Source organism: Poecilia reticulata, linkage group LG14 (assembly GCF_000633615.1).
Source record: "Poecilia reticulata strain Guanapo linkage group LG14, Guppy_female_1.0+MT, whole genome shotgun sequence".
Classification (NCBI taxonomy): Eukaryota; Metazoa; Chordata; class Actinopteri; order Cyprinodontiformes; family Poeciliidae; genus Poecilia; species Poecilia reticulata.
Genome location: NC_024344.1, coordinates 765,151 through 781,470, shown reverse-complemented (window position 1 = coordinate 781,470; position 16,320 = coordinate 765,151). Strand labels below are relative to the sequence as shown.

Sequence of the window (16,320 nt, the reverse complement as noted above, 5' to 3'; positions counted from 1 at the left end):
GTTTTTAGCCATTTGTATCCCTGTTTTTGCCCGTTTTTAGCCATTTGTATCCCTGTTTTTGCCCATTTTTACCCGTTTTTATCCGTTTGTACCCCTGTTTTTACCTGTTTTTATCCGTTTGTACCCCTGTTTTTGCCCGTTTTTACCCCCGTTTTTACCTGTTTTTACCCCTGCCCCTCTTTCTGCCGCGCCTGGATCAGATGTGACCCGCCTGAAAACGGCAGTGGCTTCAACCAGCTTCATTCGTTTTATCTGCAAGGCGTTGATCAGAAAGCAAAATGGCTTCTCCAGTTTAGGTAAAGCTATTGTGAAGGGATKWGGTTGTAATGAAGGAATGGGGGGAAAAGGCCAGGTGTCGTCTCACGGTGCCAGCATCTCACTCACCCGGCTGTCATGAGACGTTGGGGAGGAATGTTGACATCCACTCCATCAAATGCTTTAATGTAAATACAAGAACATTTCTTCTTCTTCCTATTGTCTCCTATGTTGCATGCTGCAGAACTTGGAGTTAAAAAAATAAATAATTCACATTTAGTTGATGACAAATARCACATTGGTGCTTTTCTAGAGGCATAAAAAAAGTTTCTGAGGGCATCGCTTTGACTTGGGAATTGTTAATTGCGGCGTTTGAGTGAAATGAAAAAGCTTCTGAAAACTCCGACTCGTTGGGATTATGTTGTGCTCCTCAGGTTTCCTCTGCCAGGTCGTCGTGCCAAGTCAAACAAGCTCAGGGATGTTTCTAAAGATGCTGACAGCTGATAAATGGACATGCATCATGTGCAGCAAAAAGAAGCTCCCAAACTGGAAGGACAGAGACAAACATACAGGGGAACTGCAGTTATTTAACATAAGGTCGTTTATTATGTGCAATTCCTCATTATTGAGGAATACAAAATGTCTTTTCATGGGTTGATTGTAGAAGACAAAAGGCACTAAAGTCTGTTGATTTTTTTATTTACTTGTTGTAACATGCTCCATCACATGGGTAAGGGCCACAAAAACGTACAAATACGCAGCAGGAAATAAAAAAAAATGTAAGGTTTTAAAGTTACCCTGCCTTTTCTCTTCATTCAAAACTTTGAAAAAGTCCAATTCGTTTCTGTTGAACCCGCAGCGTTTTGTAAGGAATGCAACAGAAACACAAACAGTCTGACTGGTGTTGCTGATGTAAACAGGTAATGTGCTATAAACAGCACATTGTCCCTCTGATTGTTTATGGTTTGCACCCTCATCTGGCTGACCTCATTTTTGACCCTGACAAAGGTTTTCATGTAACGCTGTTTTTTTTGTTTGTTGTTTTTTGTTTGACGTCTCACTTGAACCCGTTTTCACTTCTGAAGCATGCTTCATTTTGCTTTTCAATTTTTGTGCTTTTATTAGCAAAATCTAGCCAGAGTCCACTAAATACACTAAGGTTTTGATCCACAAAATAATTATATATATTGAACCCAAAAAAAGACAAAACTTTATAAATGTTTACSTGGAAGAATCCCTGTTTTTTACCACTAATTAAGAAAAAAAAATTCTATTTTGTCCACATTAATAAGGAAACCATAACTATTTTGACTTGGATAATAAATACTTTTGTATAAATGGAAACATTAGCAATTACAATAAGTYGTACAGATGAACTGATAAATTTATTTAGAAACAAGAGTTGGTAAAATCACCTGATGATTAATACAAATCARTGCACATATTCATTTTTGCTGTATGCTCATWCAGTTAAAAAACTCGCATATTTMTTTCTAATTCTAATTTAACTGGTTCAAACTTTGAAAAAATTGATCATCTACATTTTATTGGGCCTGCAGTGACTGAACATTCTCCAAACCTTTAAAAGTCGTATATCGTGATGTTTACAACTTTTCCTCCTTCACTTCTGCCCAGGCTTGTAGCTCATAGTGATGTATGATTATATAGAAATAAATATATATATATTAAAAAAGAACTGGGAGAAAGTGAGAAAACAACCAGGAGTTGCTGTAGCGACATGTTGCATGTGCAGCCCTGACCTGGCCGCTGATGTTCAAAGTATGCTGACATTTATTTGAACCACTGACTTTTATAAGCTCTCTGTAAAACTTTTCACAGCTCTGCTCAGTTAGCCGTTTACGTCTGAAACCAGACCTGATGACGGGATTAAGAAGTGACTCTGTAATAAACCAGAAAACTCTGGCGTCACACATGGACTGAATGTATTTGCAGGCATATTCATGCACTTTTCTTGCTTAGTTGACGTCTTTACTGAGCTGCAGGATGGCAGGAGTTTTATTTTGAGTCTTTTTTTATGTTTTATTTTGCCTGATTTTATTTTTTTCTTATTTACGTGAATTATTGTCATTTTGGTCCTTAAAATACCCAAATTTCCACTGAAATTTATAGTTTTTTTCCGTCTGATGTAGTTTTTAAATATCAAAAAATTGGTAATTTGATCAATAACTTAATACTTGAGTAGACGTTTTACTAAATACTTTTTGCTTGAGTAAAAATATGCTGAATTTGTGCTACTCTTGGATACTGTACAGCCTCTGGTCATACAGCAGCATGCATTAATTAATATTACATGTTGGGAGTCTTTAAAAAGACAATATTTAAGCTCATTTTGTGCAGATCAAATGTTTGTGTATGTTTTAATATCCAGCTTAGCCAAAAACATTGGTAAATAAAAAAGACATAACAGAATTCGATTTTTAAAATTTTTTTTTTCTTTTGTTGTTTAATAAAAATTGCAAATGCAAAGAGTCTCCAAACTTTTCTATGCACGTTTTTCTTTTAACTTGTGATTTTTAATTTCCTTTGTTTTCAAAATATAAATAAATAGATGACTTAAAGAGAAACTGGACACAGCGATGAGTTTCATCTTATCTCATTCTTAAGGTTCTTGTAGACGTTTCTAAACTGTCTATTTTTCTCTCACTTCTTCTGCACATTTTTTATCCCTCTTTGGAAAAGAGTCTGAATAAAAAGTTCTCTTAATTTGCGAAAATAATCTAAGAAAAACTGAAATGACACAGTTTACTGCTCATAAAAATCTCCAAAAATCTGAGCTTTTACCTAAATGCTAAGTAATGGGTGATRCAGTTTCAGTGTCACGAGTGAAAAACCTGGGGAAATACCAGCCGCGTTAATTTTAATGGCTTTATTGTGCATCTTTGAGGCTGGAAGGGAAATAACGTTGCATGTGCTTTTCTTTCATGGCACTGAACACAAAACTTTGCTGCACTGTGAAGTAATTCAGAGAAGCTTTATTAAAATTAGAACAGATTGTGAAAAAAAAAAAAGTTTACGTTTGAAGTGGAAAGCACCAGACTGTTCTGCCTTCATTTGCATTTTTGTTCTCAAACACGTTTCCAACAAACACTCATTTAATTTACCATCTATTTTAACTGTTTTCTCCTGTGGTTTTACAAGTGGAGCYGTTTCTGTTTCTGACACCAGATCTCGTCTTTTCACACGAGTTCTGCAGCTTTTCCTGTGGCGTTCGCACATGCACAGCTTTCTGTCTGATGGGAGTTCAACGAGTGTAACTTTGTCCTTTTTAGATGCATATGTTTCATAAATATAAAATGCATCAGCTGCACTTTTTAACAGCTGTTTTATCTTTCAAGTGATTTGGATATTTAAGGCATAAATGAGCAGATTAGCTACTCCGTTTAGTTTTATTTATTATTAAACATTCACCAAAAACGTATTTAGACAAGCAAATGGTGGAATATTTGTCTTTCTGGTGAAATTTAAAAAGCTTCACTACAGAGTTAAACACCATCAGAGTAGATTTRTTAATGCAGAGACTGGATCACTGAGATCTTCAACCCTCAGACAACGATACAAAATACGTAAAGAAACATTTTCCCATTTTTTATTCACTCTTCAATAATTATACACTGCTCAAAAAAATAAAGGGAACACTTAAACAACACAATATAACTCCAAGTAAATCAAACTTCTGTGAAATCAAACCGTCCACTTAGGAAGCAACACTGATTGACAACGGGGACCCTGGTCGGGTCAATCAGTGTTGCTTCCTAAGTGGACAGTTTGATTTCACAGAAGTTTGATTTACTTGGAGTTATATTGTGTTGTTTAAGTGTTCCCTTTATTTTTTTGACCARTGTACATTCATTTAGCATAAATGCTGCCACATGCCTTCAGATTTTAGTTTGCAATGTGGTGGAAAATCCACCCAAGTATGTTATGAATTTATTAATCTGATGTTGGGAATATTATGTTAAAATGTTCCTCTGTATTTAATCTGATCAGTTTTTGTTTTCTGCAGCAGTGTCCTTCGTTTTCTTATCAAACTTTTTCATTTCCAGCCTCAGGATGAAAACAGCTTGATGTGTTTGACTGGCAGCCAATCAGAAAGATGGGAATGGAAATCTGGAAAAYAACAATTTATTAAATTAAAAGCTACTTCTATCTTCTTTTCTTCATCTTCAGTAACACATTTTAACTTATCTTTCATAATAAWGAAATCAAATTTATGATTAAAAATGTATTTGATTCCATTTTTTTCATTTTCTCTCCAACTTTCTGAGCTTCTGGCTCCCTTAAATCTGACTTGTGTCATTAACTTCCTCTTCAGAGMAAAACTAGTAGTGAAACATTTAGTCGTGTGTATTACAGGTTTAGAGGAGGTTACACCAGGTTCAGCATCTCACCAGGAGATTTCACACCAGGTGGTTTCCTGTTTTAAATTGCTGATGTATCTTACTGTRATGCAGTTTTTGTTCTATAAACTCCTCAGTGACTGATGTTGTGCTCCAGAAGCAACTCTACATGGTTATAAAAGTATAACTCATGAGGACAGAGTAGTGGAAGCTGTGCAGCTGCATAACGCTGTAAAATATAGGAACCAGAGTCAAACATCCAMTGTGCTCCGTCTCTCATGCGCTGAGATATGCATCAGCTTGTTGATAGGAAAATGAGCAGCGGCAGAAACAAAACCTCCTAAGAGCTTCAATTTCTCCTGTCTCCATCTCCCGTCATGCAACAGAGTGTTGCTATGGCAGACGCACTTTAAACACTATAAAAGGGAAAACCAAGACGAGCAAACTGTTTAAAAATACTTCCTACTGATGCATATGAAATATTTGTTTCTTTATATAAAGCTCAAAGTTTTCCAGTTGTTTTTAAATGGACATTTCAGTTACTTTTTGCAGCTCTAAGGTCATACCAGGTCACGTATTTATCCAAATTAATTACTTTTTTGCACCTGTAGTATATAAGTACTAAGTGTTATAACTGAGGTACATATGACCTTTTGTTAACCTCAGTTTGAATTCATAAAAATACATTAATTATAGAATCTCTTCAACTCAAAATTTCAACAAGTTATTCAATTTCTTCTTTTAAACATTTAAAGAATTTTTGCTTTTTTACACAGAAACCAGTAATATTTACAAAAATAACATTTCATAATGCCAAACAAAACGTGTAATATCTGTAGAAAGTAATGAACTTTTTCACATTTTTAGTAACTGCTTTTATAATCTGCTTGTTGTGAGACAAATGAAGTTGCTTTGTGGTTGAAAAGATGACGGCATTTTATACCTGCAACAAACTAAAGATCATTTTTCTATCATATTAACTTAAGTTTGATTTCTTTTTATTAACCTGATGTACACCAATTATGATTCTAAACCTGTTGGAGCCTTTTAAGAATTAATTTTTTGCTAAATTATACATTTCCTCATATTTAAAACCACATGAATGGTAGATCTATTGTTGTATATTTGTGTATTTATGTGTTTGTTTTGCTTAGACTCTCCTCCTCCTGCAGTGATTAACAGCAGAATCGGCTGCTGGGCTGATCTGATTGTTTGGTGAAGGAGTGAAAAGGTTTTTGTACCGCAAATTAACGTTTTATTTGAAGTCAACTCGAAGATTATTTGTTATTTGTGTAAGTAAAAGAAACTCCTTTGAAACAGGAAAAGTCTCCGAGTGTTTTTATTGTTTTTGAGTGAGTCAAACCTCCTGAGGGACTCTGGCAATTTTTGGTTTTCTGGACCTTTTGTGATGCAAGAGTGGCCATAACAAAACCAATTTATTTATTTTTGCCAGATGACAGGGAGCTTTTAGATAACATACTGTTTACTACAACGTCGTATAAAAGCGGAGGAGGAGGGAAGGAATGCATGCTTGTTGTTTCTTGTTGTGAAATTCATCTGGCCCACAGGGTGACTTGGCAGGAATGAAATCCACATGACTTATTCTCTTCTCTTTTCAAAGGATACCAGTCTGTAAAGCATCAGATCGCTGGAGAAAAAAGGAAGAAGAGGAGACGGAGACGGATTGTGGGCGTCTTGCATCTCTGGCATTATGTGTGATCAGCAGAAATAACAGACCTTTTGGACATATAGAAAGTTTCACATGTTTTTTTTGTGGTTCTTCTTTTTCATTGTGGATTTTTGTGTCACGGTTGTTTAGTCCAAGTATTCATACATTTTAAACTTTTTTTTTTTTACGTCTCTTTACACAGACTGTAGCATAAAATGCCTCATATTTGTGAAGTGGAAGGAATATAGTTCATTGTTTTGATTTTTTTTTTTGTTTATCAATTTAGTTATTTATTTATTGCACTTTTAATTTATTTTTAATTCTTCCTGGTCAGCCTCCCCAGTCGATGTTTTGTAAAAACGCCGTTTACTGGGATCACAGCTCCTGGTCTGTTGGAGTAAATCTCTGAAAACTTTCACATCCAGTGACTTAAAAATATTCCTGTTTGGGGAAAAAACAGCATCTGTGATCAACTGTCTTCACGTAGCTCCATTAATTGATTTAATTGTTCTCAGCCAGGTGTGGCCAGCTCCTGTTCCTTTGTGTCCTGTGTGCTTTGGACCTTCCTCTGATTCAACACACCTGAATTAAACGAAAGTTTCTCCAGGATTCCTCAGTAATTGATCCTTTCAGTAAACTGCGCTGTAAAACATGCAGCTTTCATGGGCTGAACGTGGCCAACCAGAGAAGAACCCCTCAGCATAATGCTGCCAACAATCTGAACAGATTCTCCAAATTGACACAAACAGTTATGCTGGTCTATCAATAGATCTAATGTTATGTTATGTAAGCTGACCTGGTGTTTGAATAAAGGACTTCACCCTCATTGGAACCGATTCACACTTGTTCCTTAATTGGTTAATGATTGAACTGGTTACACCTTTACTACAAATAAAATGGTTCTGACTTTTATTAAGGTGCAAACTTCAAAATGTGATCTGCGTCACGTACGGCTGTTTATTTCTTACTCAATGGTTACTGCAGCAGCTAATATCTAAAATAATTTTTCATTAAATGTTTGTCACAGCAACATATTAAAGTTGTTCTTTATCCTGAAAGATGTTATCATTTTGCACCTAATAAAAACAATACTAGAAAAATGGGCCAATAAAAAAATGTAATGCACAAAGAAAAGTATGCTTAATATCTACTTAGTCATGTATTTTTAATTTAATAAGCCTCATTGACACACATGCTAAATTACTGCATAATTACAGTAATTACTCTTTGTCCATAAAAGAAAATTAATGTGGACATTAGACTTTGTCTAAACAAGTAACTTTATAAGTTTTGCATCATTCTTTCAGTAAAATGGTGAAACTTTCCATGTCAGTAACTTCTGCAGATTAATTGTAAAAACGGGCTGCATGCTGATTATCTTCACTCATCTGGGATCGAGTTTGCAAGTTTCCAGGAAGCTGGCTGGTCGAAGCCTCCATTCACTGCACTGAAAGACTTGTACAATAATTTATAATCTGTTATCGTAACGTAATAATGGTCTCAATTCCAGTGGGATATTTCAGTGTTTCAACTAAAACCTTTACAAATAGCACTGCACTCAGAAATGAACCTCAACCCAGAGATATAAACTCAATGTTTTCATGTTGGATTATGCATCTCTATAAATAAACAATATACTAAAGTGCTTCCAGATGGCATAAAACTGAATTTATTTTAATTGAATAAAATCTCACCAAGTATTTTTTTAAATGTTTTAGAGCAAATTTCTTAATACTCTTGGAATAAGACAGAACTGACTTTCAGGTAACTTGTCAGAATGAAATGGGAGCTTATTTTAAGACAATAATTCCTGATTGATTAAAAAATTTTAGTTCTGTATCACTTATAATATGAGGAAAATGTTTTAAGTTAAATAATCTGCCAATGAAACCAGAATTTTTCATCACTATTAAGAAATTATTGACTTTAAAAAAGTAATACGTGTTTTACTGAAAAGTTCCTTTTAAGTTAATTTAGTCTTATTTCAAGTGTATTACGACATTTGCACTAAATAATAGACAGAAATACTTGGTGAGATTGTGTGTTTTTGCAGTGCCCTGTACTCTTCTCACTGTCAGCTGAGAGATTTTTGAAGGGTTCCTACAGCTTGCAAGCTTTTAATTTTGTCTTATCCAAATGAAATGGACGTGGAGTGTGTTAGTCTCCCCCTTCCTGTGAACTCATCTGAGGAACGAGCTGACCTGGTGTGTGTTGCACTAAAGCCTCTGGAGAGCCCAGTTTCTGAAACTTCTGAGGAAAAGCGTTTCCCGGAGTGAGATGGTGTCTTTTTATCGGAGCGTCTGACATGGATGTGACGCAGCAGCTCAACAATGGCCAGAGGAAACGGCACAGAAGGACGCTGGTCGCTCTTCACGTCGCTGGAGAAGCTGCTCCCTGTAGACCAGAGACGTCAAACTCATTTTCGTTATTAAAAATCTGAGTGTTCTTAAAGGGCCGGTTGTGCCACAATGTATTGATGAAACCCATTTAACTGTTAAAATATTAATAAAAAGCTGTGATTGGATTTTTTGTGATGCTAATTTAGAAATGTTTGTAATGAATTTTTATGATAAGCTAATGGATGATGTTAAATGTAACTTTTTATTACACGGACTAGAACTTGACATCAAGTAAGGCTGAGGCAGCAGTCAATTAAACTCGATGTTTTTCTCCAATTTTGAGAAACGTTTTCAGTAAAATCAGAAAACATGAGGAGATCTGTTCATTTTGTGTGAATTTTGCAGATATGTGAAAAAAATGGGGGACTTGTTGATGTCATTTGGAGTAGGTGGCCACATAAAAAGCTACGGCGGGCCAGATTTGGCCCCCGGGCCTCGAGTTTGACACACGTTATAGACGTTCATCATAAAGGACATTTCCACCTCTTCACTGTAAAACATTTGAGCCGTTTGAGTTGTGTCTACTATCTTTTACTCTTTAAGTCAAATAAATGTATCAAGTTTTAGATTTTGAACCTAAATGTGAGTTTGTGAAAGATAAACTTACAGTAATAAGTTGTGTTCTTATTAACTAGTTTATTCAACTCTAAGAGTTGAATAACTGCAGAATTCAATGAGATGTTTAATAAAATGTATTATGGGATCAGAAGTTTTGTTCACGCAATTTGAAACAAGAATTTTAATTATTCTAAAATTAAAAAAAATAATGTAATTTGATATTGTGAGTGAAAATAATAGTGAAATGTATCATGAAATAATTATTTGGTTTAAATTGCAGCATTAAGTCGAAACTCAATTCAAGATTAACAAACTTAACTGTTTAAACGTTTTTTATCGCTTGCTAATTCGACTTCATGAACTTTAATTTCTGAGTTAAAAACAATAAAAGTTTCTTGCATTTCTGTGGCAGCAGGTGGATTCAAGTTAAACCAGCTTCACATGTTTTACAGTGTTTGAACTGCTCACATCAGGGTACAGAATTAAAAACAAAGATAAACTAAAAAACTACTTTTTCACACAGCATTGACATCTTAAAACCTGCTTCTTTAGCTTTTTTTAATTCACTGAATAAGTGACATTTTAACTTTTACAGTAACAAAAATGTTGATTCTGAATTAAAATGCCGAATAGGAATGTTCTTATCCTGCATACTGGATGTGAGAAACCTTTGCATGATTTTAAAAATATAATAAAAGTGGGTCTTGCCCCATTCTATTCATTACCTGCAGCTTTGGAAAACATTTAACATGCTCAATATTTCTGAATGGCTGAATTTTACAGGATTTAAATGAAGCTTCGTTTCTCCAAATATGTTGAAAAAACTGTGGCTTTCGCTGGGCGTCCTAATTTTGAATTAAAATAATCTTGAACAGTGGTGTAAAAACCACACACAGTTTGCCTTGGTTTAGTTTTATGACTTTGAACCACAGTCAGGTCAGCGCACTGATAAAAATAGAATTATTTGCAAAATGCAAATGGACCAGAAAGCAATGCAGGTCCAAAACAGAAGTTTATGCATCAAACAAACGTCTGCGGGTGAATTAACACTTTGGTATCCGTTCATATGAACCTACATTTATTTTAGGGTCTCTGAATTAAAATGTTTTCTTGTTGTTGTTTCTGTTTTGCTTCAAAATATGTGAAAAGATTGAATCTGATTTATTTACTCAAAATTTGTACCTGTGGTTTAGTTCGCACAGTAAGTTCAGAAACTAAAACTCTGCAGAGTTTTAGTCCATTACAGCCAGGATCAGGCAGAGTTCATCAGCAGTCCTTCCATGTGGGATTCTTATCTCCGTTTCTTCGACCTCGCCGTGAGTTACGACCCGGGAGAGAAGTTCTGATTTCACACTCTGGACATGCACAGCTTCAAATCCCAGATATAAAGATGTTTTATTCTTCAGCTTCCTTAGAAGTGTGAATATTTTTGGATTTGTGGCTTTATGTCCAAGGGAGTCTGCTTGGGAGGTCCATAATTCACTGCCTGTCAGGAGGTCAAAGGTCATTCCAAGGTCCATGCTGAAAGAGGGTCTAACTTAGATTTGCTGAAAGAATACGGTATTCATTTCTTAGGTTTTCTCCTGTAGTGTGCGATATTTAACTAAACTTTAGAGGAAATAAAACAGGCTAACAGGAACAGTGTGTACGTTTAAATGCAGCCTCTTTATAAAAGGGAAAACAGGAAGGCAGGTTGTGACAGTGTGCAAATGAGGCTCATGGTGTTCTTCAGAGATTCAGCCTGGGGGCAGAAACTGCCTCAAAAATCTTTATAGGTAGCACTGACCTGAAAGGAAAAGTCTGTATGGTTTGTGTCCAGGATGTGTGGGGTCTGCAGAGATGTTAGCTGACTTAGGTGACTTGCATAGAAACATGAATTTCAGTGTAATCAACTACTTTACAGGCCAGTCATGGCTGTAGGTCTCAGGACAGGCAGCGTTTTGCAGAAGAACCTCAGATTTGCTGCTTGAATTTATCGATTGCATCACTTATACCATCTGCTGATTCTGGAGATGTCGCTCTGCAGGACAGCTGGGGAAAATGATCACTTGGTGTGCAGAGAGAGACAAACCAGGAAATAAAAAACATAGAAATAAAAGTATAAAACATCAAACCAAGCAGACTTTAAAATACAACATATGAAAAAAGTTGAAAACCTTCATAGTTTGTAACCCTGTGATCATTTTGTAGTGCAAAATTCAAAAACATTCAACAGACAACATTTGTTATGAAAAACAACAGCAAACCATCCATCCATCCATCTTCTTTACACCCTTGTCCCTTAGTGGGGTCAGGAGGGTTGCTGGTGCATATCTCCAGCTAACGTCCCGGGCGAGAGGCGGGGTCACCCTGGACAGGTCATCAGTCTGTCACAGGGCAACACAGAGACACACAGGACAAACAACCACACACACTCACACACACACCTAGGGGCAATTTAGACAGACCAATTAACATGACTTTGGACTGTGGGAGGAAACTGGAGTACCTGGAGAAACATGCAAACTCCATGAAGAATCGAATCGGCCGGGAATCGAACCCAGAACCTTCTTACTGCAAGGTAACAGCTCTACCAACTGCGCCACTGTGCAGCAGACAGCAAAACATGTACAAACCAAATGTATGAAGATAGTACCACCACCTCCGTTTGGGACAGAGCAGCTTTTGTTAGAGGAAAATATCTATAAATACTCTGAGCTCCGATTTGCATTTTGCATGTCAAGATAGAATATAGTGGCTGTGTTCTGACATTTAGCCCATTGTGTGCTATTATTTATAGATTTTAAGGAACATTATTCAGATTTGGTTACATTTGAGTTAATTTCTGAAAACCCTTCAGTTTTAGTCCAAACTTTTGATCAGACGGCTTCCAGGAAATGCCCTGCTTCCCCTCCTTCAGCCTCAATGAAAAGCTGCAATGAAGTCACATGACTTATAATAAGTTGTGTTTACGCCGAAAGCAATCCAAGAAAACCAGCTTCCTGCTTTTCAGCCATTTAGGGATCAAAACTGAGAGGCTGAGAAGACGAGTATGAAGACTCCACCAAACGCAGCTGGCGCTCATCCACAAACATCCAGACAAACTTGAAAAACTCTTTAACACGAATGAAAAGAATGTATTCTCTAGATGAGGAAGTATATCTGGCCAGGCATAAATAAACCTTTTTTCTTCAGCTGTCATTCATTCCCCTTAAATGTTGCATGTTTGTCACCTTATTATGCAACAGCAGTTTTTCTTCAACAGCTCAGGGGTTTACAGGGGAACCCCAGAGGAGGAAGAGAAAATACATGGAGGAACTGCGTTTGTGCTGCATGTTAGCTGATAATGAGAATTTAATTCTTACATACCAAGTCCTACTTGGTATGTAATTAGTAACAAATAGCAAAGCTGTCATTTTAAATGCGATTGAAGATTCCTCCTGTTTTAGAATACCTCTGTTTTATTTAAACAAATGCTAYTATTATTATTTTGAGTGCTATTCTACATTATGTTCTTCATCAGTAAAACATACAATACAAACCAAAACACTGTAAATCAGGGAAATTACTATAATTTTATGTTAGATAAAAACTTAAGTCATTCATATTTTAAAACATTTTTTATTTTGTAAAAAACACACAAACACAAATATATACACTTTTTACAAATGCTTTGAGGAAACAMRAAGAAGTGCTTTCACATGAAGTTAATAGACTTGTCAAGAGTTGAGATGTAAGAATGCTTTTACCCCATTAGCAAAAGGTCACTTATAAGTCTAACGGAAAAATATGTATGTGATCAAATAAAAGGCACTTCAACCTAAGTTAAATATTTATATCAGTGTGTAGTTTTCTTTTGGAGGTATCTCCAAATTAYTGACTTTTGTGGATTATGATGTAATGCCCGGTCTTAACAAAATCTGTATGGTAAAAAGTAAAAACATAAGTGCTTTGAACCAGCCAAAACCATATGCACACATCATCTGAGCTTCTGTAACACAGACGAGTTCTTCATAACTTCACATCGGCGGATAGGAGAGATGAGGACACCTGTCCACACATGACAGGGTGGGTTGCATGATAGCTTAATGTGGCGAGGTTGACTCTGATAGGGGTGGAGCTTGTCAACAGGAAGCGCTTTAAAAACAGTCCAAAATTTTAAAGAGTCCTCCTGTCCGGTCATGGAGATTCACATCAAGGAAAAGTTGTTCCAGAATTCGTACGAGTTGCTCTGGAAGTTTGTGTCCAGTGTTGTGTACTGTGGTGGGTCTTCTAACTCTGCAAAACAAACACAASATTCCAGCATAAATTAAGGTTACAATTAGGTATGCATTTTCAAAATCTATTTTAATRATCTCTTCTTCCAAGAGTTATCCACAGCTACATGCAAAATGTGTTGAATTTAACCTCCCAAATTGCAAATATACAATCAAAGGTTTAAAACTGCTGCAGAGTACATTTCCTCTTTGGTTGTCAGTATTTACCTGAGGAAGACTCACTCCAATTACTCCCAGGACTGGTGCGTGCTTCATTGTCAAGGAATCCCCTGCTGTCTGTATTGCTCATCCACTGTGATTCTTTCTCCAGTATCTTGCAAATCTGTAAGAGTAACACCAGACTGAGTACAAACTGGAGATTTCTCATATCGTTTTTTTATGATTAGCTTAATTGTTGTATCATTAATGATGTCAAACAGACAGAACAAGACAAACAGGGGTATTCCTGCCAATGAAAAATGCATGCAGTTAAGAGTGAGAGTTGCAGGAAATGCTTACCTCAATGACGTCTTGTTGATAGTCGTATTCTGGAAGAGCACAGCGAAGAAGCAGGGAGAGAAAAGGAAAATACTATAAGTATACTGATAGGATACATTTCCATCTAATTCTCTTGCAGTTAGTAAAATTTGTCCTGTCTTACCAAGGTTGTGTTCTGGAGAAACCTCAAATCTGTGGGAAAAGTGGTTCTGCAGAGGATCCGTCTCAATCTCCACTAAGAGGGACAACTCTGGAACTTCAGCTGTGCAGTCGAATCCTGCAACAAGGAAACTGCATTYAGAAMAACATCTATCACTKGCATATTRCATAGTTTGTTTGTTTTTTTGTTTGTTTTTTTGCTAAGTTTCTCACTCACCTCCATGCTCCATGTTCACTGTGCTGTCTACTGTGTTTTCCTGAGTGGACATGGTTTCCTCGGGCGGACACATGTTTACAGGAGACTGAGTGTCGCTGTAGTCTGACTCCATCTCTTCCTTAACTGCTTGYCTCTGCAGAGATTWAAAAAAAAGTCAAAATCAGTTAATTTCTTTTCCAAATCATAAGAAAATAAAAGCKTTGTGATTGCATTTACATAGCCTTATCTAAATCTGTGCGAGAGTCATGATTTGAATAAAACTAAGTAGATCCTGCAGCACATTGACAGTGTTTACCTTCTTCCTCGACTTGGTGTCCCTCGATTTGCTCCTTTTGTCTGTGCAGAGAAAAGAAAAAAATTAATCACTTTACAGCTCAAACTTTTAATATCATGTCAGCAACAAAAAAATCTACTGTGAAAATCTTGAAATATGCCAAGAAATGTTTCTCACCTTTGTTTTTTGAGACAGCAGGCAGCATTCTGAAGACCCGCATGGCTTGGTGGCCTTTGTTGATGCTTTTGTCTTTCACCTCCTCAATGTCAGGCAGGGAGTTCATGGCACATCGGAAGTTGGCTTTCCAAGTTTTGGGATCGCAATTCTGTCCCTTCGTGTATTTACCTGTAAAAACCATTTAAACATTTGAGTTTTTTCATAACAAAACTCAAATGTTTTGTTATGTATTTGCATATTCATTACAAATACAGCTGAAGTGCCTGTTCCTGTTTGCTCACCTGTATGGATGGCCCATTCTTTGAACAGACAGGCGTCTTTGTCAAGCTCCCAACCATGTCGAGCAGCGTGCTTCCAAGGAATAGAGAACATTGTCTTCTCCTGCAACATGAATACAAAACATGTTTTAGCTAAGCAGACATTTTAYAGCATATTTACTTTGATTCCAAGCTCCATCTCAACAACTTACTGACCTTATCCACCCATTGCAGCCCGCTGATGGAGTTTGACTCGATCATCTTCTCCAGCCACGGCCTCATTCTCATTCTAGACACAGGCATGTTTGCGCCTAAAATACGAAGCAACACACAAAAAACAAGACAKTCGTTAGATAAAGGCGGAATCCGAGTTGATAGACAGTAGAGAGAGCAACTGAAACCCCCACATCCGCCTCGGCTTAGATTTATAGCTGCGGGTTGGCCGCGTTAAAAGGAGGTGAGGAGGAGTTCATCTGAAGCCTGCAGGGCGCGCAAGGAGGAGAGGTTTGGGGGCGTTTACATGAGGAAGTCAGCCGAATGTGTGATATCCTTAGACCCCAAAACACAACCAGCTCTTCTGAGATTATTGTTTTCCGAATTGATTCGTTTAGTGGCCAAACAAAGTAAAAATAAAAATAAAAAAAAGTAACACAACTCCTTCTGGAGGCGCACGGTGCGCGATATTCCCATCCATAAATTAGAGCCGATTTCAATTCAATGAGTTAAAAATGCACAAAACCTGAAAAACGCGTCCAAACTGTATTCACAGAATATTTAAAATGTTGCTACTCAGGCGTAAATCCTTGACATAAATTCTTACTAGATATAAAACTCGAAACCACTTACAGTGTTTGCTCCTTTTATAATCCGAGAGGAAAAAAGGGAGAAGTGTGAAAATCAGTGATGCGAAAGTTCCGAGTTCGCTGTAGGTTCGTTTCTTCTCGTTCCTTAGTTATCCTGCTGGATAGCTTTCTTGAACTGAGGTGTACAGCGTGGTAAAGGTTCGCTTATATTGGTGCTGAGCTGGTATTCCCCCCGTCAGCCCAGAGGGCGGGGCGAACTGTAAGAAACATCCGCCATGAAAACATGCAACTCCGGCTTTGACTCTGATGTCMGTTTTTATCAAATATTTGAAGATGTCGCCGTTTCTTTATGCCGGACTTTTTTTTTTTTTTTTTAGCTTTAACACAAAACCTTTTTATCCAAGTCTTGTCAGTTTTCCCCTAAAAGTCTTCATGCATAACTTTGTAATAGAGGAATGAAG

The 16,320-nt window shown here is 36.7% G+C and overlaps 1 protein-coding gene and 1 long non-coding RNA gene across 3 annotated transcripts in view; one reads left to right on the top strand and one right to left on the bottom strand.

Moving 5' to 3' along the window:
- LOC103475333 (uncharacterized) overlaps positions 1 to 7,114 on the top strand; it is a 25,767-nt gene extending 18,653 nt beyond the window's left edge. The window contains exon 2 of the long non-coding RNA XR_535320.2: positions 6,235 to 7,114. This is a non-coding gene — a long non-coding RNA (uncharacterized LOC103475333). The remainder of the gene's footprint in view (positions 1 to 6,234) is intronic.
- A 5,715-nt stretch (positions 7,115 to 12,829) lies between these two features.
- Positions 12,830 to 16,081, bottom strand: irf1b (interferon regulatory factor 1b). Of its 2 annotated transcripts, XM_008426880.2 has the most exons (10): positions 15,903 to 16,076; positions 15,273 to 15,367; positions 15,081 to 15,180; positions 14,800 to 14,967; positions 14,644 to 14,684; positions 14,349 to 14,481; positions 14,136 to 14,249; positions 13,994 to 14,022; positions 13,703 to 13,817; positions 12,830 to 13,496 (listed from the first exon to the last, which is right to left on the bottom strand). In XM_008426880.2, the coding sequence occupies exons 2-10, from the start codon at positions 15,357 to 15,359 to the stop codon at positions 13,408 to 13,410; spliced, it is 876 nt and encodes a 291-aa protein (XP_008425102.1). In that variant the 5' UTR covers positions 15,360 to 15,367; positions 15,903 to 16,076; the 3' UTR covers positions 12,830 to 13,407. The 2 variants fall into 2 exon arrangements, with proteins under 2 accessions (XP_008425102.1, XP_017164027.1); XM_017308538.1 differs by lacking the exon at positions 13,703 to 13,817 and having other exon boundaries at positions 13,403 to 13,496; positions 15,903 to 16,081.
- Between the last annotated feature and the right edge of the window lie 239 nt (positions 16,082 to 16,320).